We start from the raw sequence: 26,004 nt of genomic DNA, 5'->3' as shown, positions 1-26,004 counted from the left end.
TCTTTCACCTCCCAGTCAGCTAGTGCGCCCCTGGCCCAGGGATGATGTGATAATACCGACACAACATGCCCTTGAAGCTGAGAGCTCTCTGGTTCGGAGATTACAGAAAGTATCAGATTCTGAAAGGCAATGGCTCACCTGTGGCTGCCTACTGGATATTTCTTATATGAAAGTAAAGAATACTTTATAGGTTTATAGGTTTCTCTGTATGTTGGCCCTGTGATGGACTTGCGGCCTGTCCAGGGTGTACCCTGCCATCACCCAATGTGGGATTGGCTCCAGCACCCCCTGTGACCCAGAAAAGGAAAAGTGGTAGAAGACGAGTGAATGAATCAATCAGTGATTTACATGATATACAAGATGGTTGTGTTACAGTCTCTGATACACTGATGTACACACATTTCTGCTTTTTTCCTCTTATTTTTGTTGATTAAGCGATATGAAAGTTATGCAACATCTATTAATTTTGTTTTGTTATAATGCTTAGAATTTAATGCAGGGAATATCTGCTTTCAGAAACATTTATAGATGCGTTGGGCTAGGATCCCATCATTATGTTGAAGTTTGTTCCAGGCTGGTATCTTCCATGCTATCTGAACCCACGCACCACCACAAAGTGATCCGCAGAGCTGCATTTCTTGTTTTCCAATGATCCAGAACATATGGCTTCTGGTCTCTTTAAAAATGACAATGTTAATCACTAGCCTAAGGAGATCAGGCAGTAATTGCACTTATAATCCATGTGTTAAAACAACAGTCCACCCAGTCTGGCTATTGTATGCTTAATTTCCCACGCCACCTCTGGCACTTTTCTCCAGAGAAATGATGCTGTATAAACCCCCTGAACCTGTTAAACTCACCACCTTCAGCAACACATTCTGCTTCCTTTAAAGCTGCTGGATTTGTGCTCTGTGCCTCTAGATATGTTTTCTACCCTTTCACCATTTTTCTACAACTGTTGAGCTAATACCATCTTCTCTCTCTGTGCCTGAAGAGTCCTAGATGAAACCTGGAAAATTGGGGTCCGACAGAGCAAGTGGGTAGTCAAATCAAATCAGATTTATTTGTATAGAGCCAAATCATAACAAAGTTACATCAAGGCACTTTACATATAGAGCAGGTCTAGACCAAACTCTTTATAAAATTATTTAAAGACACCCAACAGATCAACAGACAGTAAGGAGAGAATGAGAGCAGGAGGAGGGGAACATTAATTCATCAACCGATTGTTCCCCACACAGGAATGTACACGATTGAAATCACACAGCTAGGTTGGATAGAAGAAGCCAATGGGGACACACACAGAGTTGGATATAAAACCACTCACGTAAGCACACTCATGCAGTTGAAGGGGTATTCTCCAGGAAGACACAATGCCTCTCACACGTACACGAACAACCACACACTCCGGGCTATCAGTCTGACTCTGTAGCAATGACAGCGGAGCAGTCAGTGAAAAATCAATGGGTAATTCAAATGTCAGACTGAGCTTTAATGGCAGTATAACTAAAATGTCAGGAAAATTTACATTGACTCTCTCTTCCCAGGTCAGTCCGCAGGGACACACACACCGCACCAGTACTTTTCCATATCTCTTCTCTTTTTATATGACTGTCAGACTACCAAACATCATCCATAACACACCCCTTGTTCCCACTTTCCAGGAACAGAATCCATGCTTTCTAAGAACAGCGACTTCTGTTTCATTCTGCACACAAATGCTTTGATACAAACACATTAGTCTGGAAACTTGTACCAATAGTTGGAAATATCTAGGTGAGATTAGCCATACTAAATAGCCAAAACCACTTCTAATTCTAGTTCAGCTACACATTTGGTACAACAAAGTGTTGAGCTGACTTGAACTAGTTTATACAAACAAAGTTTGTTAGTACAAAGTAGTTCAAACAAGTGCAGCCCTTTAGCTGTTTACTGTTCTTCAATTTTTTGCCTTTGATGGTATAATGAATGTCGCAAACTTTGGCAACTACATCTTACACTCCCTTTCCTCACACTCTTTTCTCCACAATTTCACAATAATCAGCCCATTTTAACATTTAACCTTTCCCTTCTCCTCCTATTACACTCCTCTCCCATTTCCCACAACCCCTTATTCCACATTTGTAATCTCCACACATGCTCAACCACTCCTTCCACCTCTGCCTTGTTGCTGTTCACCCTTTCCAACGCTCTCCTTCCCATGGTGTGTGCGTCTTAAGGCTATAAGCTGTCTTCCATTACTCACTTCTGATTGGGTCCAAAGGGAAATGACAGCAGGAGACAGGCAGAGTGACAGGGCAAACAGGCAGCTCTAACTGAAAGACCGTGTGTGTGTGTGTGCGCGTGTGTGTGTGTATATAAGGCGAGACAATGAGGAGGCGTGGAGGAGCATTTGCACTGGCAATCTAAGACATCTGTGGCCCTCATTTAAGACGAGTGAAACTTTCTCTTCTCACTCCTACATGTTTTTGTCATGGTCACACACACACACACACACACACACACACACACACACACACACACACACACACACAGTGGCAGTGCACAGGCTTCATGCAATATGTATGAATGTGGACAAGGGGAGGAAATAGACAGGTTGGGTTTGTGACTGTGCGCTGGGCAGTGCAGTGTGACTGATTGGTGGGAGACTCCTGGTCTAAATCCGCTCTCAGACAGGTGCATGGCTCAGATTGAATCCCCAGTTTTATAAGAGATGCGTGTGCTCAAGCACATCTGTGGTTCACTCTTCATGTCCATCTGCGCATAATAAATCAGTGTCTGGCTGACAAATGCGTCTCTGGGTGTTTATTCCTCCAAGTTCAGATGTTTGTGGCAAGGTTTATTCAAGCAACCTGTGCAGCATTAGAGCTAATTTTCACTGTGCGTGGCCGTCACACGAACTCATGAAGATCACTCTGAGCATATTAAACACATTAGTGCAACACCACAAACCTTAAAACTTTTATGTCTCAGCCACAGTTGAATTGCTTTTAAGCGCAACATCCCGTTTGCATAAAACAAACCACTTCTAAATTTATTACAACCTTGTTCCTCAAACAAACCACTAAAGTACAAAACAATGGCCAACAGTGCTACGTGCATTTCCAAATAGATGACGTTACCAATTACTTGTGTCACGTTCATCTGGAGCAGCATCAGGCACCAACGTATCAAGCAGTAAATATAAATGTCAAATTGCACAGTTGGCATTCAACAGCCCTGCAGGTTTGGTAAATTGTGTAGCGTGTTGCAGACTGAGTTGTGTTTGTTTTCACTCACCTGTTGAGGTGACACACAGGTGAGCTCCAGGAAATACGTTTCCGCCGAAAGCTTTCCCAGCACGGACAGTCAGCTGCTGTTTTAATGCGGCATTTTGAGCCACACCTGCGCCGGCGCCATTTTGGCGTCAACCCGCACGCGCCTGCCGCCTGCGCAGTCAAATTTGATTTCGGTCGCGAGCCCGCGGTGGTGCCGAAGTGCCCGCGTGTTAAATGAATGATTAAATGATGTTAAATAAACAAGTTATTGACGAAAGCAGAGTTTAGCAATGTTACCGTCAATGTTGACCATTTAAATCAAACCACATTCGCTTTTCATTTTGAGAAGTCACTGGCAGACTTTCGGGCCGCAGGCTGCCCTGACACTCTACAGAGCCAATTTAAAATGAATAAAAAACAAATGTGACTTTGGATCTCACTCCATGTGCTCAGCTAGCACACTGCCTGACAAGTGAAGTGTCTACACGAACAGCTTGTGTTCCCCAACGAAACCATAAACGGACCAGTTTTAACTCTCCCTCCATCTGCAGCTACAGCCTTTTAGTGCAGTTTAGCATCTTTACTGTTTACTTGTCCATTAAAGTGTCATTGGTTTTGAAAATTGCTGCATAAATTTAAAACCAAAACAAGGCAACTGAGGTTAAAAACCTCAGGAAGGAAGACAATCAACAAAACACTTGAAGCGTAAATGTCTTTGAAAAAGATTAAAAAAAAAAAAAAAAAAGGAAATAATAAAGATATAATTCATGCTCATAGTTAGTGCTTCACATTTATATCTGCATCGACCTCACATAATATTTTTCAACACAAGTTATCAGGATACAAAAGCGCCTCAGGCTGCATTTTCTTTTCTTAGTTCAACTCAGTATTTTCAGGCCGTGGTGTTATTTTCTCCATGTGATTTTAAATGTCGAGTTCAAAAAGAATGATTGAATTCTAAGGCACCTTGAAACTTGATGCTGATGTATTAGTGCTTTCAAACTTTGCTGACCATATTGATTTGATGTCATCTACATTTACTCCATTAACCGCAGGACTGACAGCAACAGCCAATAATAAAAAGGTCTCCAGTAATGTACAGTGAAAGAGGATACTGGCATGACATGGACTTTTCCTTTAGCACTGACGGTCTCAGTGCCTTTGGGAATTGTGAAGAGATGCTGTCTTGCATCATAATGCAGCGTAACAATTGCAGATCTTAAGGGGTCTTTATACTTTCATGGAAACCTGAGCTTTGTATTGTCAGCTGAGGGCGAGTTCAGCTGTGCCGTTCCATGACAGCAAATCTATCACTCTCTCAGCATGTATCTCAGTGTATTTAAATTGGAGCGAGTTTGTAAAGGACAGTTGCAGAAGGAGAGAGTTTTCCCATGAAGCTGTGCAGCCGGAGCATCTGCCAGCCCCTGGCACTCCATCAAAGACCGCAAGATGAGGACAGAAAGAGACATGAAAGTGAGATCCGGGGATGGAGACGAGAGAGGGCTTATGTTGTGAGGCATATGTGTGGAGACAGATGTTGTTGTGCGGAGGGGAGATGGGAGCGCATGCAGGTACTGTTGTGTCTGTCAATGGGGAGACCCCCCCCAGGGCATGAACAGACAGATGTGTGGAGAGGGCACACGCTTTCAAAGGTGCTCTGCCGTCTCATCCTCCAGGCTCGTCTTCATTGACTGTGTCGCTTGCCTTTGTGTAAACAATATGTTTTCTACATGCATACATTGAGTATGTGTCTCGATTTGTGAGAACTACAGAGAACTGTGCTTAACTGTTGTAACATTTTAGGCTATACATTTTATTTTCTTGCCAAAGTTAAATGAGAAGAGTGATATCACCCTCATGTCTGTACATCAACAACAAAGCTGGACCCAGCAGGCAATTAGCCTACCCTGAGCATACGAAATGGAGACAACTGACTGAAATATCTTAGACGAAGGTAAAAGCAGGAAGAAATGAACCAAAAGAGCGGAGAAATAGACACAAGCTTCACTAAAAGCTAATTATGTTACCAATGGAGATGATAATAATAATACAGATACGTTTCCATCTTAGGGCCTGCACATCATAAGCTATTGAGAGCTTTGTCAGATTCATAATCGTACCTCTGTACAGAATCCTTCCACATGAGAAAAAACTGAACTAAGCTCTTCACCTGACCACCCCCAAAGATCATTAGTCTGCTGTCAGGATCTTTAAAACTGTCTTATTAAGATGTTTTTTTGTAATTGGATTAATCAGAAACAAAAAGTCCAAAATAAACATTTAGGTGTTGTGACTGTAGATTAAAATACACCACATATCAACTTTGTTGAGTACTTTTAAATGTCCATACTGTCATAAATGGAAAAAGGGACTCAAATATTCATATTTTTCATTAGTCATTTCCCCGTACAACAAGCATCACACTAAACAAAACCAAGCACAACTTTTCACATATTTGACATTGCCTCTTATTCCCTTTCACGATCTGTCTTTTCTTTCCCTCTACGCTGCACAATGCAGACAGATGAGAACATTGTCTGGTCTCAGGTGGTCTCCAGTGTTCGTCCTGTTTTTCCCTTATTCCCTCTCCCAGGTATATAGATTTTGGCTAATACGGCTATAAATCACATTGAATGTCCGAGTCTCTTTCTCTCTCTCTCCTTCTCTCTGTGTATATTGGTGTGTGAGTGTGTGTGTGTGTCTGTGTGTGCGCCATGAGAGAGAGAGAGACTTGATTTAGGAGCAGAGAGTGAGTCAACAGTGGAGACAGAGGGGAAATGAGAGACAACATTTCATAAAATGTCTGATGATGCAGTTGGGTACTGCATCACCACATGACACAATTCAGTTTTTCTTCTTGTTTTTTTTTTTGTTTTTTTTTTTTAATAAAATTGAACTTTTGATGTCAGATTTACTCTCAATCATTTTATTAAGTTTATGTAATTTTAAACTGTGCACACCTCTCATTACTTGCATGTTCTTAGACATACAAAAGTATGTTTAACATGTGCCAATAAATAGGTTCAATATAGAGAGATTTTTAAAATGTAACGTTTGAATGATTTTATGTATGACTCTGTCCCATCCTGTTGTTTTATTGACGTCTGCTATAGATGTGGTTCAACTATCATGAGAAGGCATGCTTGTTGCCATGTTCAGTAATTATACAGTAAAACTGAAAAATTTAACCTTTGTACAAATATCTTTTTCGCGAATTTAATCCAGCTTGTCAGCTGACTGGATGTAAATAAAAAAACACGGCACCAGACTCTGTAACAGACTGGCGACTGTAAAGAGATTATATGTTTGGACTGATTCAGGTCAAATTCCTTGACCTTCTTGTGTTGTGTAGCATTGGTAGTAATGCCCTAATCCACTCTGGTCATGACATGCATTCAAAAGCAAACAACCATGAGAGCTGGAAGCTTGGTTGGCTTGCAAGCATTTACTTTTCCATTAATGTGTGTGTGATATTGAAGAAAAATTACTTAAATTCATTTTCCACCTTGAAGGAGCAGGACAAGTTGTGAACACAAGCTGCTAAGAAACAGCTGCAACATTAGCACTCACGTGAAGACATGTTTCAGTCATCCTAAAATATATACATCCAAATTTCAATCTCCTTTTGGCTCTGTTTTGTTCTCCACCAATTCCTGAGAGAACTATGTCATTCCAATCTTCAGGTACAGGTAAAGTACGGTGAATTAGATCTGACTTTTTATTCCATGCAGAAAACAGCAGCAACAGGGAATTGAAATGGGCCAGCATCTGTGTCTGTGGATTAATTACTGCAATTGAGATGTGAGAGGAAAATTGTGATATACTGGGCTTAAATAGGCTGGACCCTTTTGATCCAACGGTAGATTATAGAAAAACAAACTGACATGACAAAATATTCTTGGTGCTTGGTGCATGCATTGAAATCAGCTCCTGTTTCCGTGGCATTAGGGTCACTAATCTAACAGAGCTAAGATGCCTTTGTGTTTTGATGCCAAAGCTGTTAAGCTGAGAATTAATGATCCATGTGTTTGTACTTCAAGACACCAAGATATAGGATACAATGAGTTATAGCTCCCTTTAGGATACCACACCAATGAGTCTATATAGGTCACTGGAGCAGAAATCCAAACACAGAATGCAGGCAGAAATATACATCCTGGCAGCCTCACTGTAATTTACTACCTCTATTAAAGAGAGGAGGAAGGTAAAGAAATCTTTCACCACATTTTGAAGAAAAGAGGATGAAGACAGACAAACAGAACAGAGAGGTCTGCAGGATTGTGGGACAGCTAAGATCTTGCAGGAGACGACATCCCCTGTTGCCATGACAACAGGCTCCACGTGAGCCATCACTCTGTCCCATGCTCGCTCACCCACACAGAGAAAATGAAACACAAAGACGTGAACATGCCCTCAAACTCCCACGCTGCTTTGGCAAGTTATATCTCATCCACCCACCTCCCTCTCCCCTGTCCTCCCACTCTCTGACCACCCGTCAATCCATCCTGTCTGCCTCCCCACGCATCAACGTCCGTGCTCCGGGATATTCCTGAATGCAATACTGAAATGTGGTTACCTGGGAGGACTTCCTCATCACAGAAGAAAGCACTGCGCTGAACGTTTGACAGGATACTTCAAAGGATTGACTCTTCCTGGTTTTACAGAGAATAAGTGTATTAGCCAGAGTTTAACTTCTTAACCCGGTTTTTGATCAAAGAGAGCAAGAAGATGTAGAGGCCATGTTTGTTGATTAGCAGTCTGTGTGCAGTGATATTAAAGCGCAGCTGTTGAGCTGGATGTACAGACACTGAGAGTTGCTCTAGTCTGCAAATCCTCACACAGTTTCTGCATCTGTGTGAAACCAGGCACACACACTTGCACACAGCAGAATTTATCGGGTTTTTAATAATTGCTCGGACAGAACACCTCACCACAAGGTCACATTAACATGGATGTCCCGTTCACATGCTGTTCTGTGCAGCTCCACCAGAGAAGAGACAGTTGGCACAGAGGTGAAGTGCATCGCTGACCAACCAGCTTTTTTCCTGCCAAGGCAAAGAGTAACCAGCAAACATTTTTCTGCCTCAAACAAATACACACACACACATATATGCATACACAGTGGCTTTGGCCAAAAGACCCATTCCAGAGACAAACACGGCAGCAGCAATTAACTTCCTGAGCAGAGAGACGCTTGTTGTGAAAAGAAGACCATTAAATTGGCACTGTCATAATTTATTCTGACATTTTCTCTTTCCTGTTGCAACAATAGCTGGGCATGTAGGATAATGTGACAAAAAAAATGTGTTTATTCAATGTTGCATCTTCCAGCCACGGCACAGCCTCATTCTTATTCTACACTAAGGAGTGTCACACTGCTCTCCAAACTGCTGAACCAGGACTGTGGGTCCGCCCATAACCATCCTGACTGTGGTCAGGATAGTAAACACATTTGAGCTAAACTTACTTGTAAATTTATTTTATTCATTCAAATGTCTCTTTGCTCTGACAGTGATGTTGATCAAGAGAAACTAAAACCACACTGCTTGCAACTCTTCATCAGCAATACACAGGTCTGAAACTTAAACGTTACGAAGAAAAGATATGATTAAAGTATGGCAAATTCCTGAGCGTCTGATCTGAACCAAAAACCTGCTGATGTATTCTCAGCCCACAGACTGGCACAAGTGCCAAGTTGGAGCTGGAAAAAGGAAGCATACAAAACAAAACAGATTTGAGTGTCTGAAGGTCTTTCTGTCCTCCTACAACCTTCATGCACTTACAGCCTTACTGCTGTTCGCCTCATCTGGTGTTGGATGTGGGCACAGTCTGGGAGCCCAGACAGAGACATATCTCATGCTTTTATTTTGTGATTCAAGTTCTCGGTCGCGATCATGTGCATGTTTCTAACACACAGTCATGTGATTGTATAGTGAGTGCAGCAAGTCTTCTCAGGAGGCTGACCCATGATGTGGTTAACCAGCAGGTATGTTTGAGCATTTGTACTTTACGATACAGAAGGACACGCCTGCCCTTGATCCATTTCATAGTTTCAGCCACCGCAAATCAAGCCCCATTTCTACATGACTGACCATTTGGTATCTTTTAATTATGGCTTTATGAGACAAAAACAAAGCGAGCTTGTAATTAGCATTTAATCTAAAAGTAACAGTGCTGACACGGGTGGGAAGAATTCACAAACAATGCCAAGCCTGCATGAATGTGTCAAATAGTACCTGATACAATTGTTGAAAAAAAATCTCAAGCACGATCAATATTGCATTTGTGCGCCTGCGAGCCCTGGGTCTGGTGCTAAAGCTGGTTGTGAATGATGAGTCATTCAGTGTGCATCTTTGATATTCCAAAAAGGGCTCCATTTAAAACTCACTGAGACCTTTGCTGCTGTGAGGTCTCATACTCACACACACACACAGAGCTATTACAACACGTACAGACAAACAAACACACTTATCGATCAAACTTGGAGATGCAGTATCTATTTTCATCCGTCCAGAGTCTCCCCTAGCTGCTGCTATTGATCCTGTGTAGTGTGAAAGCCTCCACTTCTAACACTTCTCAGTGTTTAACGACCGTATAGTAGCACTGCATCTGAGCTCAGAGCCTGTATTTTTAATGTGGCTGTTTTATTGCCACCATCGTAAAGTTTTATTGTTTATTCTAATGCATCTGGAAGATAAATATCCTTTATCTCTCATGGGGGAACAAATGTAACAATGTATAAACAAATGTATAAATGTCCAGTAGGGGCTCCTGTATTTTGGATCAGTGGAGAGTGAATGTGATTCTTCATGAAAGGTTTGTTAGAGATAATGTTTGGAAACTCCAGATAAAGGCTAAAAATATAGCACAGTTTAAAGGTGGGCACATTGTTTGTAAATTATTATATGTGTATGTGCGTGAGCGGGAGGGGGGGCTGAGAGAGAGAAAAATTTAAGTCATCCTGAAATCATGTGCAGCTTATTTCCTCCTTATCCTGTAAGACTGAGAAGTCTTGTGATTATGGTCCCCTGTTATGATTCCTCGATCTCTCTTTCTCTCTGTTACATGGGAAAGGGAATTGAGGAAAAATTAAAGGACAGGGCCTGTGAGTAAAGACAAACAAAACAGTGACGCTCATGGTGGCTTGTTGTCTTAGAGACCAGCAGCAAGTGAGATAATAATCTGTGAAATCTTTTGATCATCTGATCATATGTGTGTGTGTGTGTGGGCGGGTGCACAGGGGCAGCAGGTTGGCTTCTACCACACAACTGAGTAAAATTCCCTCATCGCTCTGCGTATAACCTTTCTTTCCCTTCGCCTTCTTGTTTTCTCTCTGAAATTGTTGCATCAATGCTGAAAATTAGCTCCAATTATGAGAAATTAGAGTCTGACAGTGCCTCTCTTCAGTGCATGCCCTAACCCCTCAATCAACACCCACCAGAGACTCGCCTAAACAATAGATTGTGTCTTTGTCCCTCGGGGTAAAAAAATAAATCAGTATTCAACAACGTACAACACCATCTTCAGAGAGCAACAATTAGAAAGAGTTCCTGTCTGCAGCAGCAGAAAGGAGTCAGCTGGCGGAGGCAAAATAATGATAAAGGTTAACAGGACAGCGATGTTCTTCTGAAAACACAATCTTCCACTATATTGAGAAAAATCTGAATCACAATTTAGAGCAATTAAGAGCTAAATCTTACATATTGTACCCTGACCTGAGGATTCTTGGAAAGTAGTGACATTGTTCTGTTTGGGATCCAGATTTCCATGTTGGACAATCCAAGATCCAAACTGGAAGGTATTTTGGTGTCAGAGAAATGGTCCGCCAAAGGCAGGAATTCTTAATATATGAGATGACCTTCAGTGTCTTTGAAGGTGTGTATTGTCAGATAGAATAAAAGCCTACGGCAGCACTGCACAGAGGTCTATAGTCTGCTGTCTGGCTGTGGTCACATGAGAGGTCAGTGAAAGTTTACTGAAGGAAAACAAGAATCCCAACTTTTTACATGTGAAATCGGATTTCCAGCATATTAGCAGGAGTGAGAAGTGACACATACATTGAAAAACAGCTGAAAAAAAGGATATATTACCCTCGATCTGAAGGGCTAGATTCATAGCCCCTACCCCTACGCGACGACGGTGAAGCTAATCATTAGTCAGAGAAAACGTTAACACCAGAAAGTGCAGAGCCTTTTTAAAAAGGACAAAATCACATGTACGCAAACTGTACATCAGTAGATTTGCTTTATTTAGATTAACATGTTGAAAACTTGGTATGTCTTTGGTTCCATAACCTGTATGTAAGTGTGTGTGTGTGTGCATATATATCATTAAAAAATAGACATTATCTTTGCTTTAACATTACTTCCTGTATCACATTCACAATGCTTGTCAAAGAGGTTTCAGTATATTTTCAAATGAAATTATTTGTTTTCTAGATAAGTGAAGAAAGGATCATATATATTTACTTTTATATGCACTTATAAATTAAATATATAGTGAATACAACTATTGTAGACATTAAATAAACGGATGTATTGAAAAGGCATCAGTTAAATTGTACATTACATTATTGGAGCCAGTTGTTCACAAGGAAGGACCAAAAGTCAGTACCACAAAAATAAGCACACAAAATAAGCTTAAACCAGAGCTAAAGAAATAATATGGTGTCACTGTAGTGTTATCCAGACTGACGATAAACTGCTTTGGATACTTGGTGGGAAACATCTTGTGTTGTAAAGGATTGCTGAGGCAGAAACAAGAGAGAAGAGGGAGTGGACAGGGAGGTGCTGAATTGGAAGAGAAGGCCGGTATTCGGGCTGCTGTAATTTGAAGCCACTCAGAAGGTGACCTCTCCTTTTACAGGTCCATAGCTCTCATCCATATATCACTCCTTCTGTGCTTCAGGCCATCCCCTCCTGAAACCTGCTGCCTCTCTGTCATCCACTTGCTCTCACACACGTATAAGCATGCATGCACGCGCAAACGCACAAACACACGATCCGCCCACCACCTGATCTGCTACAAGAGGAAAATGTCGGTAGTGATACTTTTTTTTTTTTTTTCTCTCAAAATCTGCCAAAGTTTTATCCCCTCTGTCTCTTGCTCCCAGAAAAACTCAACTTTGAGTGTAACGAAGTACAAAAGGACTCCCAAAGGTCGGGATCTGTTATTGGGATCTGAAGCAGGAGGAGCATGTCCCACCTTTGTCCTTCTCTAACTGGGGGGTGATGGTGTCAGAGACCTCTGACTGCAGCATGTCCTTCTCACTGGCAATGATGTGTTTCACCAGGCAGTTGGCTGCTTCATCAATGTTGATGTTTTCCTGAAAAGAGGAAACAGCACAAGAAGAAAAAGGAAGATAAAAAAGTAAGAATGAAAAGGGGAGGAAATAATGAATTGCTTATTTATTTTCAATATCTCTACATGTGCATGTCAGCATGGGATGACTGCTGTGTTCAAGAGTTGATGCTAACATGAATGAAAGTTGTGTCTAAACTACAGTCTTTCACATAAAATGCTTGAATAAAAAGTGCTTCAAAATTCTTTCTGTTCAAGGAATAATTGACTAAAATGCTGCTCATTCTCTTCTCTTCTAGTAGTATCAATAGTATATTGTATAAACTATACAAATACTTTTACTCCTCTGCACTTGATTTTCCAAAGTGACAGTAATTTTAATGCCATCCTGCTGAAGGTTATTTTCAAGGGATCTCACCTTAGTCAGATAGAGTCAGATAGAGTAAGGAAGAAGAAGAAGGGAAGAAGACGTTTAATGAAGGTCGTATGTGCTGTGTGCCCGTCAGAATGGCCTTTTAATACAGCCGACACGAAAGACTTCAGTAATAGTTTTGGGAAAGCTGTCTTATTTGATTTACAAGACCTTCATCAAAATGAAAAGCAAGAACAAATTGTCAACTTTTGATGACACCCAGAGATCGTGCAGCCTCCATACAAATGATTTAAAACTGGATGAGAGCTGACAGCGGAGCAAACTATAGAAATGATCCTGGGTGAGATTGTTATGAGGCGAGAAGGATGATGAGACGGAAACGCACACACAAACAGAAACCCCTCTGAGGGAGCCATGTTATAATGTGACACCCTTGGTGTTCGATCTGACAAACGAAATTCTGCTAAATCAAAATAAAACAACAAGAAAAAGAGCTGCTCTCTACCTGCTGCCCACTTTCCTTCTTCCCCGCGTAGCCTTGTGCATAGAGCATATCCAACATCGACTATAACAAAATCATTAACGGATACAACCGACACGTTTTGAGCCTAAATTAAAACAGTTTAAATCTTCTATTCATCACACACCCAACCTGTATCCTCTCTCGATCAGCCTCATTCAAATTTTTTCATATTTTCTATCAATAAAATCAGCGTTGGTTGCTGTGTTAGTGAGGACACTCTTTGGGGCAAAGGGGCAAACAAGAACTAAATTGGTGAAAACACAATAATATACAACATTATAATTGGATATTGATGCATTAAAATTTTGAATATGAACACGCTTGTGTGTGTCTGTGTATAAGTCATAGTCTTTTTCTTTCTTGCCACTCAGCTGTGAGATTCCTGCTCCACATTAGGTGCTAAAATTGGGGCTTGTGCTGGTGTGTCAGTGTGTTAGTGTGTAGGTGGGTGAATCCTCAGCTCAACTGAAACTCCCATTTCTGTCTGCGTCAAAGGGTCCTGAATCATTCTCAAGTTGATTGAAGCTTTTTTAGATTTTTCAGAAAAAATTTTGCTTTCATATTTTGTGTTGCACATTTTAAGGTGTTTGCCTGTTTGCTTTGCAGCTCTTCAAAATATAAAAGTTAAATGGGCTTGAAACAGACTGAAATACACAGAAACTGGCAGCATGGCTCTGTAACACGCAGTAACAATACAAGTTCAATTCATATCTTTCTAGTTCAAACATCTGCTTTATTATTTTTCATTGACCAGCGAAATGCAATTTTCTTGGTCTTTTGTTCAATATATTTGTCCATTTGCAATAACTGCATCTGCATCACATACCCGCTGAAGGTCAATTCATTTCATCACACTGTGTTTTCTCCCTCTTTCCAGCGCTTGCAAGGCTGAGCTAACGTGACACAGGCAGACCTCATCTAAAGTAAAGCTGCTGCAGTTCTGCTTTCTTCGTCAGGTTAAACCAGTGGACTGATTTCTGCACGTCCTGTCTGAATGATGGAGCTCCAGAGCTGGGATAAGATGTGGAGAACACACACCATGATGCAACTCTGAGAAAACACAGTCAAGCTCAATGATTGAGCTTTCATTCATATGCAAATGCTGAACTGACCGAGAGCCTGCTGAACTCAGCACATTTAAAGGGTTTCATTGGATCCTGAATGTGCCCCTGGGGTGGCATTTCCACAGTGTGATCTGCTGGTGGGTCTGTTATAGTCAAGCTGATCTGGAGTCAGCTGCCTCCAAAGCACATTTGTGCAGGAAGGACGTCAATGCTAATATTGAAAAGCAGCCTTTGTATTGACACTACTATACTACTATACTACTTACTATGTCACTGCTTTGTTTTTAGGTCTGAGTGTATCCAATCTTTCTCACCTTGGCGGATGTCTCGTACCATCCCACAAAGCCGTTCTCCTGGCAGAACTGCTCCATCTTTATTCCGTTATTTGTCAGTACGTCCCGACCCTGGTCACATTTATTAGCCAGTAGCACAGTGGCTACATGTTTCCCATTGGTAAGAGTCAGTTTGGAATCCAAGTCCTCCTTCCATTTGGTGACGGCCTCAAAGGAGGCAGGCCGTGTGACATCAAACACGATGAAGGCGCCCATGGCCTCACGATAGTACACACGGGTCATGTTCCCAAATCTCTCCTGACCTGTAAGAGACATACAAACAAAAATACAGATAGACACACAAGAGTGAAATGACTACAGTCTGGTGTCTCTATCATGGTAGTTATTATAATTATTTTTTCACTTTGTATACAGGACAGTACCACACAGAGAGAGAGAGAAGTGATCCAGTGTCACATACAGCAGACAGACGAGTCATGGGACTCATTTTATCACGCTCCAGTCTGATGTGTTTTCTACATTTCTACTCACACTCATTCACAAGTTTTAGTGTTACAGGAGCTGCAGAGAGAAGTTCTCTGTAGAAATTCCTGAGGGTAAAATTTATTTGATAAGCCGTGTTGGAATGCAGTATCCATGTAGATTTTCCCATCCGCATCTCCGGCTAGAGCTCCAACAGTACCAGCTACGGATTTACAGAATATAATCTCTCTGTGGCCGAATGGCAGGTCCACACTGTGGGCTCACCTAAAACCTAAGCATGTCCTTCAAAACAAAGCTACAAGACACTGAAGAGGAGTTTGTTTATGTTTATAGCTGGCTGTATTAGCTCACTCAAACATACCAGTGTGTATTGGACAAAAGCGTTCCAAGCGTACATTATTATTATCGAGATGTATTGAGATTATTATTATTATGACTTTAAGTGGTAAAAACTCAGTTACTCTGCTTGAAAACATTGTGTGGGTGTAGTTTGATCATCTCATTGGACTGACAGCAGTTCGACTGCACCCATTTTGATTCAAATGTTCATAAACCCATATTGGCGCACACACCAATAACGGAGCCAGTCAGAAGCCAAGAAAGCACAAACTCTCATCCGTAAAGCTCTTATGTGAAACAACGAAACAAATGCTTCACTTAAGCAGAAAACAGTCCTTCGGTAAGAATATGAATGGATGCAATAATGAGGATGAAAGGGAGCAATTTGTCATTGACAATGTCCAAAGTTCCTGACAGATGCTGAGTCTAAATATCAATTGGGCCACAGCCACCACATACATACAACGCAAGTATCTGTGGGATTTCAGAAGGCTGAATAGTGTATGAAAGCAGAGAAGTAGCAGACCCAACTCACTCACATCACTTATAGGAATGTGCAGCCATAGCCCCGCCTCTGTGTCAATACAGGTCCAAGAAATACGGCAGACAAAAATAGAATAGCTGAAGTTTTAGTTTGTCCTGGGAAACAGCAAGTGAGTTCTTACATCTGTAGTATGAGAAAAAATGTGCAGCAGTGCTGGGTGAAGTAAAATACAAAAGCCGTGTGCGTGATAAATGTCAGGCACATATTACTTTAGATATATATGGCTCTGCATATTTGTTGATTTGACATAACCTTCACAAAGTACATTTAGACTAATTTTAGAGTCAGAAATAGTTAATGGACGGCACTCAAATAAATTATTTAATTTATGTTTTCCCAATGCACACTCGAAAGCATAAACAGTGCAAAGTATATAGGAGGTTACTCAGAGTGAGACACTCATCATTAGTTCAAAATAAAAGCTTTCTGTACAGAGGAGCTTGGGCCTCAAATCTCCCTCACATGAGTTTGAGACACATGACTGTTTGCACTTACTGGAGAGGGCGAACAGAAGGGGAGAGCAGCAGGTCGGAGGATTCTTCCAAACCTCAGCCGACACTCATGTGAGATGAGACTGCTGTAGCCTTCAGGTTTGCTATCTTACCCGACATTATCTCAGTCAAAAGCTTGCATTATTTGGTATTCCTGTGTCTGCCAAAGGCAATCTGCATGCATTCCTTGCTCAAAAGAGATGATGATTTCTCACTCTCATACGTTTCTGTCTGCTCAGACGGAGCCTTCCGTTTTGAGATCAAAATCTCAAATCAACACAGATTACCAGTGGAAGGAGGCTTTCAGAGAAGGAATGAGCAGCAAATTGGGGCGAGATTAAATTCCTGTTAATGTAAAAATGGATGTGTGTAAGCCAGAATGGATGCGTGTGTGAAATAAAGGTTAAAATACATCCAGTCTAGAACCAGAGCCAGGATAATAAACATGTATGTTTTGTGCTCCTTGTTAGCTCTAAATTTTAAAGGACTGCGCCATTTCAAAATCAAAGCAACCAGCTGTTAAAGTAGATTATACAAAAAAAAAAATCATAATGTGCCATGACTGTTTTATCATGTGGTGTCATGATGCTCTTTCATAAGGTCATGTGACTCTCAGTAAGGGGTTACTTTCCAAGCGATGACATTAGGAAACTTCCCTGCAGAAGCTAGCAGCTATAAATATTTTGTTTATATCAACAAAACCGATCTAATGATTTCAATAATCCAGACCAGTGTGTTTTTTTTTTTTTGGCTTCATGGCTTTTCTGATTATTTTCATTGGGAACGTAAATAAAAAAAATAGGTGAAATGTGTAGACCAGTGTTGTGGACTAACACCAACAGGTCAGCTAGACAGTGACAAAATTATCACTGGACCTCAATGAGTCAGTCATCCACGAGGCAGTGTTTTGTTTTTTGCTTTTTTCTCAGGCCTTTCTGGCTTGAACTCCAGAAGAAAAACAGTCTGTAGTTGTTTTTAATCGTGTGTTATTGGGATAACTTTGTCCCCGCTCCCATGGCTTCAGTTACCACGTTAAAGTATATTACATCCATCTCAATGTGCAGATTTATTCACTCATTGAGCATCAACAGGAATCTGAACATCATTCTCACCACCACTAAACCTGAGACATGATGATAATGAATCAACACCCTCCAGCTGATTCTACTGAATTTTCTATCAAACAGGGGCCATTCTCTGCTGCATGTGAAAAAGGAAAATCATTCTAATTATAATAAAGCACCATTTTCTAAAAGTATCTCGATCGGGAAACGAATGAATCTGTTTTAGCCACCGACTCCTTTAAAAATCCCCGCACACTGTTTTACATCTCATTTTCAGAAACTAAATATTCTCTGCTATCGCTTGGATAAGTTTGAGTAAGAAAAAGTAAGTCGTCTGAACACACTTCCTGTAATAAACAAGCCAAAGGGGGACTGTACCTGCGATGTCCCAGAGCTGCAGCCGCACCGTCTCCTGGTCCCAGTTCAGGACCTTCAGGGCGAAGTCCACCCCGATGGTGGCTCGGTAGTTGGGGCTGAAGTTGTGATGGACATACCGCTTGATGATGCTGGTCTTGCCGACTCCGAGGTCCCCTATGACCAGGATCTTATAGAGGCGCTCCTTGTGGTGGTTGGTCTGCATGGCGGCCGAGGAGGGCGAGGACTGGGCATGAATCCGCCGCAGAGCAGAGGACCGAGGACCGGAGCTGATGGAGCCCCATCAGGGCGGGGGGCGGAGGGACGAGCCGGCCCCCACCGGGAAGTCCGGACCTTGTGACAGCTTCAGTCTGTCAGAAAGACTTCAGCAGAATACTCCTCCAATCAAATGTTAATGAGACTTTGTAAACGGCCCTTTTGTAAATTAATGATAGTGGAATAGAAAAAAAAATTATCTTTTTTATGTTTAAACCAAATAGCTTTTGGGCAAATGACGTGAATAAAAAGTCACATTACTGTCATGAAACAGAAAAACCTAAGTACGCTTACTCCAGCAGTCACAGCTTCATTTCTGTCTTACTCAGATTAAATGCAGAAAGTTTCTTTCCAAATAAACTGAGTTACTGTGACTCCACTTCAGGGAGGACTGGTTTCTGAACATACAGAGATGTTAGCAGCAAAGAAGGCAAACAACTCTGGTCTTACAAACATGATGTAACAAAAACCAATACTCTTAAAATGCTTTTATTCCATAAGATTAAAAACAGTGCAAATTTTACAATACAATGTAGAGCAATGCTTCCATTAGAAGATAATGGTAAAGGAGGCAGAACAGAGATAATAGTCAGTCATATCTCTTCATGAATCAAGAAAATCCCTTTTAAATGTTCCACAGCAACTAAAATTTAGCTCACAGAGAAACATGGCAGTGCTGATTTCAATTTGAAGAAAGGGTAAAAGAACCTGTGCTTCCCTGAGACAAAAAAAAAAAAAAAAAAAAAAGTCAAAGTCCTGCATCTGACAAACAAACAAATGATGTGAATTCCCTTTTTTGTACATCTCGATTTGTCACAGTTTGCATCAATCCATTGGCATTCATCCCTTTGTTGGCAGTTAGACCTCAAATTGAATTATCAACAGGTATCAGATAAAGGTGAAATTAGGCAAAAGGGCCAACACCACAAAGAATATGTGCCAATATAATTAAAAATTTAAACAGAAACTTGTGTCCCATTTAAGCTCGTAGCTAATGATACTCCCATTTTCTGAGCTAGCAGAGCTGCTTTGTTGGCAACACTTCAGCTCATCAGAGGGAAACTTGAAATATAGTCAGGGTGACTGAATCTAAAAATATATTATTGGTGGTTTTGATTTAAAAATTTGGAGAAACAGAACTTGCTCTTTTGGTTTTGGGTGGATTTCACATTTGTAGATTTCATAGCAGTGGTGCACTGTGAAAACTAAAGCGTTGGCCTGGTTTGCCTTTTTGACAGCGTTATAGTAAAGACCTGAACTGCAGGAAGGGAGCTGCTTTGTTCTGCTTGTTTATGTTGTCGTCTTATAGAATACTGAAATCTGTGTCTGGATTTTCATGTTATGCAGTTTTTCATGCACTGCAGTAACCGACATCTGCACAATCTCACCTGCTATGAAACAAAAGAAAATAAAACAAATGATTTGAGCTTTAAATTTGCAAAAAAAAACAAAAACAAAACAAAAAAAAAACAAAAACAAAAACACTGAGAACATCTGAGTTGCAGAACACCCATTCTTCCCGTCCTGTGTTTACAGTTTGGGGATAGGTTTGGCTGCAACTGCGATGCTCTCTATTGCGCACTCATCACTTCCACGGCGGATTCGGAAGTAGCCGTTCTCGCCCCAGTTTGTGCCCCAGCTATTCTTAACAATCCAGAACTTCTGTCCCGTCTTGTGGCAGTGGCCGTACCCCACCAGCAGAACAGCGTGGTTGGTCAGTTCGAAAGGATTGAAGGAGTCTGTCAGGCCTCCATGGTGGTAGATTCCCTCCTTATAGTGCATGAAGTCAGGGTAGACCTATTAAAGAGATATGGCACTTTATCATTTTTACTTTGTGGTAAATTCAAGCTACAGCTGTGAAGCTCAAATGTTATAAGAGATTAAAACAAAATTGTGCATAGTAAGGAATTAATTAGGAATATTTGTGGGAGTTATACAAGCATATAATAACAAATTAGCAGATAGCTTACATCAAAAGTGGATGACATGCTATACATTTATATAAAAATGGGCAGTATGGCAATTTCTGCAACAGGAAGCTGCATTGTAAGAGCAAAAGAGTGCACAAAATGCAAATACAGGAATAGCAGTAAAGAGAAAAAATGAGCTGGTGATGTACCTCAAAGGCCACTGCCATGGGCCCATTTTTGACTAGCTCCAACATCATGGCAGCCTCACTGCAACCGCCATAAAAGCCTCCAACGTAGTTGTACTCTGCTGTGTAAATGCGGCCACAGTTGTGAGGGACGCCACATGGACTGTTCTTTGCGATATATGGAAAGCAGGATTCATCCACAATGCCGAAATCCTGTACATATTTTCCAATCAGGTAGGGGAACCCGCCATCACAACCTTAAAGAGGAAAGATGGGTGTTAAGATTTGGTTGACTTTCATAAAAGAATGTTTCATGTTGTTCAAAATGGAAAAGTTCTATTCAGTTTTTATTTAGTTTAGTTTATTTAGTTTTGAAACCCTTTAGGCAGGTCGTTAAGATAAACTTTGTACCCAGAATGCTTCTGGTTTGGGTAATTGTGGCAATACTTGACATCAAATGCTTTCAGTGAATGTTTTGTTGTTGCTGCTGTTGTGTTTGTATGCCCCCCCCCCCAGTACGTCAGACTCCTCCTTTACAGAGTAAAACTGATTCAGCGCCAGGAACATTCATACTGCCTACCCCAGCTGCCGATCAGGACATGTAAAATTTTTTTTTAAGTTTTCAATGAACGCCTGTGGCCAGGAGAGAACAGATTACCTTGAGAATATTCAGAGCAGGAGACCACCTGTTGTGGGCTGAGGGTGGGGGTCTCACTGTTGTTGGTGAGGATCCGGATGCGAGACTCCAGCATTCCCATGGTGGCAAAGGAGTAGCAGCTACCACATGAAGCTGTAACAGATTCACAGCACAGCTAAAACAAACCGCTGTGCAGCCTAACAAGACGCAAACAAATCATGCAATTTTTGTTTTTTTTCCCCCTCAAGTTAACGTTAAATGGCTGCAAGTAAAGAGTTATACTTCAATATTCCCTTAATCACATTACATGCACTTTAAAAGCATGGGCACCATTAATAAAATGTATTCTGTTAACTGAAGTCTCTGTAATGATCCTTCCAGAGTACACTTAGCTGTGTTAGCAAGGCACAGAAAATGATGCACTGACTGAAGCCACTGGCGACCATCTTTATTGAAACACACCGAGTTCTTAATAGAAAGCTCTGTAGAACCAAATTAGGTCAGAACAGACTGAAGAGACCTGCAGGGTGGTTTAATGGTAATAAAGACTTATGTCGGGGTGATATTGCGAACAGTTTTATAAGAGTGCTGGGCTTAACGTCTCAGGACTAATGAGGTGCAACAACCATTCATTTAATGTCAAGCTCTGTGATAGCACAACACATTTGCAGGTCTAATATTGTCTAACATGAAAGTTGTAATCAGTCTTTGAAACGAGTTAGAGGAAACAATGTTACAAGAGTTAAAAAGCTTTCTTGTAGCACTTTATAAGGAAGCTTTAATTTGCTCCAATTTCAGTCACACATGCATCATCCTTTAAAAGTCTTCACCGGACTGACCAGTATAACCTCTGGTTTTGTGAACTGAAATGGAACCTTCAAAATCCTCCTGACTCATAACAGTCCTGCAAAATAAGCTTCATGGCTCTGTAGAGTGGCTTAAAGGTCTTCAATTGAAACACTTCAGCCCTCTCCAAATCCTTAAACCGAGCCCTTCAGAGACCCTCTCAGACACTCAGTACATATAATCTCCACTCACACCACACTAGGCTGTACAGAGACACAGGGGAGAAGGAGAAAGCAGCCCAAGCCAAGAGGGAACCAGAGAAACTGATGCTGTGCTAGTCAGTCTCTGCCCCGCCCAGACTGATGGCTGCTCCAGTGGAAAGGTATGATTCTATCCCCTGATTCATAATGTTCGTGTTTACCCAGCTTGCATCATGTGTGCACAAGTGACCTGCTTTAATCTCTGTACATGCAATGTTAACTGCTTTTCTTTTTAAATGCAGTGAATAAATATGCAGTAAATAATATAAACAAATTAATATCACCTTGGTTTCGCACAGGGCTGACAAAGTTGACGCCGTCAACATTTCTCCAATCCCAGTACTCAGGTAGAGCTGCTGCCATCTTGGCTATGTCGGCTGTCACAGGCATGGGACGAGCACGTCTTGAGTAAAAAGAAAGAACTACATTTGATCACTGGAGTATTTTACAGTAGAAATTGCAGTGAAGTGGTTCCAGCAATCTTAATAACCCAGGAAATGAAATGAATGTAGGGTTGATTTAAGATTAATCTCTTTGTGTCAACTGAAGTTATACGTCAAATGCTCACATGGGGATACGGGATGCGGGCCCGCCGGCTCTGTAGTGCAGCTCCTGCAGTGTGTACTGATCCAACTCTGGGTAGTGAACAGCCCTCCAGGAACTCTGAATCGAGTTGATGGAATCAATGAAGTCCATGTTGTGTTTGTACGGTCTCTGCAGCAGCCTGCAGGGTGAAGAATGTCACAGGTTATTTTTAAAAGAAACTGTGGGGGGGGGGAGACAGGAAATGTTGGGTTTAATAAAAGAATACAATAAAGGTTATAAAATATATAAAATTATACAGTTGTGCCAAAATAACAAACATAATGAAACTAGTCATGTGTCTTTTTATTGAAGTATAGATTACATTTTGTTGCCATGTTGGACTGCAATAAAAAGAAAGTTTTATTTTGTTGACCCACTCCTCAAAGTTCACTGCCAGCTTAAAAAGGGTTGTTATGACAGCAGCGCTATACGAGACTGTGTGATGGAAGTATTATATTCTTATTAGTTTGCCTACCTTCAGGATTCAGCTGACAGGGGCTCTCCTCACTGTTGCTCATCAACATTTCATCCAAATATCAATAACCAGCCTTATTAATGTCTGCGCCACAAACACATGTTGTGAAATGTTTTGGCGTTTTCATACTTAAGACAGTCACTCAGGTTGCTGCTCGATGTATTTCAGCTTCTGAGTTAGTTTAAATTGGATAGTGTTAAACTAGATAGCGAAGCCTCGCACAGCCATTTTCCAGTTATTCATAACAATGTCAGGAATAGCTTTGTAAACTGTTTCAAGCTGAATTGTTCCCTCGAGAGCCACAGCTAACCTAAGCCAAAGTTTTACATTTTCATTCAGACCAATACAGGGAAAATTTCTAATGAGCACATTAGTTAATGAAGACATAGGAAGGGGGTCCTTTTTCTTTTATTACAAGTATGCTGTCTTCATGCAAGTGATGCAGTTTAAAATCAAAAATTTTAGCAGAAATGAAAATATTGGCAAACAAACATTCAGACTTCATGTGAACCTCTGTGTTTTAATTCAGTGGCAGTTGTGCAGCTTCCTGTATGTAAGGAAAAGTGCTACTGTTCCTGAGTTTGAGAGTTTTACTGGCACACTGATCAAGGGAAATAACACTTTCGTTGTGAATGTTATTGCATGCAAGTAGTTTAAAAAAAACAAAAAAAAAGTTCCCTTCTACGAGACGAACATTCAATGTTCAACTACAAGAGTTCAGTAAAGACAGAAATTCCACAGTTCGCCATTATCAGTGGAGAGCCAACATTTAGTGAAGACCTTTGCATCAAAAAGCTGAAATATTATAGATCCTTTTCACTATGCAAAAACCAATAAATGTTTCAGAGTCAAGATGAGGTAGAGGTGAAAGCAAACAGACGTTTCTACATTGAAAATACAAATGTTTTACATTTTGTGATGCAGATGTTTATCAGAAAGATACTAAAAACTAGCTAAAACTTTATCATGCTGTTCATTTAGTTATTGGCCCCAAACTCAGACATTTGGACAACAAAGTCAATGCAAATGATTTGGCCATTTAATCCGTTGAAAAATAACTGTAAGAAAACTATTTGTTCAGGCGTATTTTTTATATGGCATTCAAAAAAAAAAAAAAAAAAAATCAAAGTGAGGAAAAAAAAAAATAGACCTAGGACACAGATTTACAAGAAACTTAGTCAAAAAGTCAACTCAGCATAATCATCAAATCTGCCTCCTTTGTATCACATGTTCAGTAATGACTAAGCTTTTTAATGGTTCACTTCTTAGGTGGGAAGTCAGATGCCAAGGTAATTTCCAAGGCATCATGAAGAAGATTTTATTTGTTTATTTTGATACTTTTAATTCTGTTTATGCACCGAGCCATCATAAATTTACCTACCCACTGCTGAAGACTGGTTTGTAATTTGTATGTGGTGGTACAGGTTTAACTTTCTTCCCCACAAAACAGGCCCAGTTGTTTCCCAGGACATCATGGACCCATCCTGGGAGGGTCTGGCCACAGTAGCTGGTCACCTTACGGCCCTCCTCAGAATACTGAAAGCGCAGGGAGAGGAAGAGAATAGAGTTTGTTCTCAGAGTTCTCCAAATAATCAGGAATTTTAACAAGCAACAAATAATCTTCAGATTATTCAACAAAGTAAAATCTATTTTCAGTAAATTAGTCAGAGCATGATTTATAAGTTGGAGAAGGAATTACAAGATCCTGGTTAAGTCTATAATAAGAATAAAAAAAAATGAGGAAGTTGAACCAGATGTGGACGAAAAAAACCCCAAAAACATAACTTTGGTTTGCAGATAGACAGACTGTGACACGTCCTTCCAGTCAGTGTCATGTGAGGGAGGAAAAATAACACAACTAAGAGATTCACCTTGAAGAAACTGCTTTCCAACATTGTTCATCCCACAAGTCTCAGTAGAGCCAGGAAACTGAGTGATAGTGAAACTAAGCCCTTAATGTCAGTGAATGTTTAAAAATAATTGAGCTACGACTCAAGCCCAATGAATAACACGGTACAAATAATGCAACCGAGATAATGATTTGCAAAACATCGGCAAGCCTCCAGATAAAACTGAGTAGCCATGAAGTGGAAGGTTTTTACACCAGATTATCAGTCACAGAAATGACTTGTGTGAAGCCATCTTTACCTTGAAGAAGGCGAACCATTTGTACCCATTTAAGACCACCTCAAAGCCCTGGTTGTAGATGATGGTGAAGAAGCCAGTGTGCCCCAGCTCATCTGTGGCTACAGATAGTTTCTCCAGAGTCACTGTCACCGAGCTCTCCACTGCAGCTGAGGAGGGACATTATACATCAACAGTCATTTGCAAACATTACCAAGATTTCCACAATATGGTGACCTTTCAAATCACCAATGGCTTGGCTTGGCTTGGCCAAGAACTGAGGCGGACCTGCACCACGTCAAGATCCATTTATGAACAAAATGCCATAAAAGTTAGCTCAGAAGACTAAATAAAAGAGCTAGATCAAGCTTTTTTAGAGTCTTAAATTCACTCGGACTAAGAAACGAGGAAGTAATCTGAATAATCTGCTGCAGTTTCCGCCTTCACTAACATGCCACATGATTTCCAAAGTACTGAAGGGCTCCATCTCTGGACCAGAGGGGTGTTTGGGCCGCTCTTGCCTTCAGAGGAGCAGTTGATGGTCTTTTCTTGCCCCACTTTGGACAGCTGGAACAGCCAGGTCCCCAGCAGCTCCTCATAGGTGCAGTTGGCCGGCGTGTCCGCTCGGGAGCCTCCGGCCCAGAGCAGCAGCACACACAGCAGCACACAGCCGGGCCTCAT

General features: G+C 41.0%; 2 protein-coding genes across 2 annotated transcripts; both read right to left on the bottom strand.

Annotated features, from left to right (window-relative positions):
• Window positions 1-12,426: 12,426 nt before the first annotated feature.
• Window positions 12,427-18,311, bottom strand: rab38a (RAB38a, member RAS oncogene family). The gene is made up of 3 exons (XM_029518026.1): window positions 18,110-18,311; window positions 14,832-15,112; window positions 12,427-12,582 (listed from the first exon to the last, which is right to left on the bottom strand). Exons 1-3 carry the CDS (start codon window positions 18,309-18,311, stop codon window positions 12,427-12,429), a joined length of 639 nt encoding a protein of 212 aa, XP_029373886.1.
• A 523-nt stretch (window positions 18,312-18,834) lies between these two features.
• Window positions 18,835-26,004, bottom strand: ctsc (cathepsin C). Its single transcript, XM_029517369.1, has 8 exons — window positions 25,845-26,004; window positions 25,348-25,493; window positions 24,581-24,735; window positions 22,708-22,863; window positions 22,424-22,542; window positions 21,115-21,246; window positions 20,481-20,713; window positions 18,835-20,158 (listed from the first exon to the last, which is right to left on the bottom strand). The coding sequence occupies exons 1-8, from the start codon at window positions 26,002-26,004 to the stop codon at window positions 19,892-19,894; spliced, it is 1,368 nt and encodes a 455-aa protein (XP_029373229.1). The 3' UTR covers window positions 18,835-19,891.

The sequence above is a fragment of the Echeneis naucrates genome, chromosome 13 (assembly GCF_900963305.1).
Source record: "Echeneis naucrates chromosome 13, fEcheNa1.1, whole genome shotgun sequence".
NCBI lineage: Eukaryota > Metazoa > Chordata > Actinopteri > Carangiformes > Echeneidae > Echeneis > Echeneis naucrates.
The sequence above is the reverse complement of the archived record's forward strand: the minus strand, read 5'-3'. Positions and strand labels throughout refer to the sequence as shown.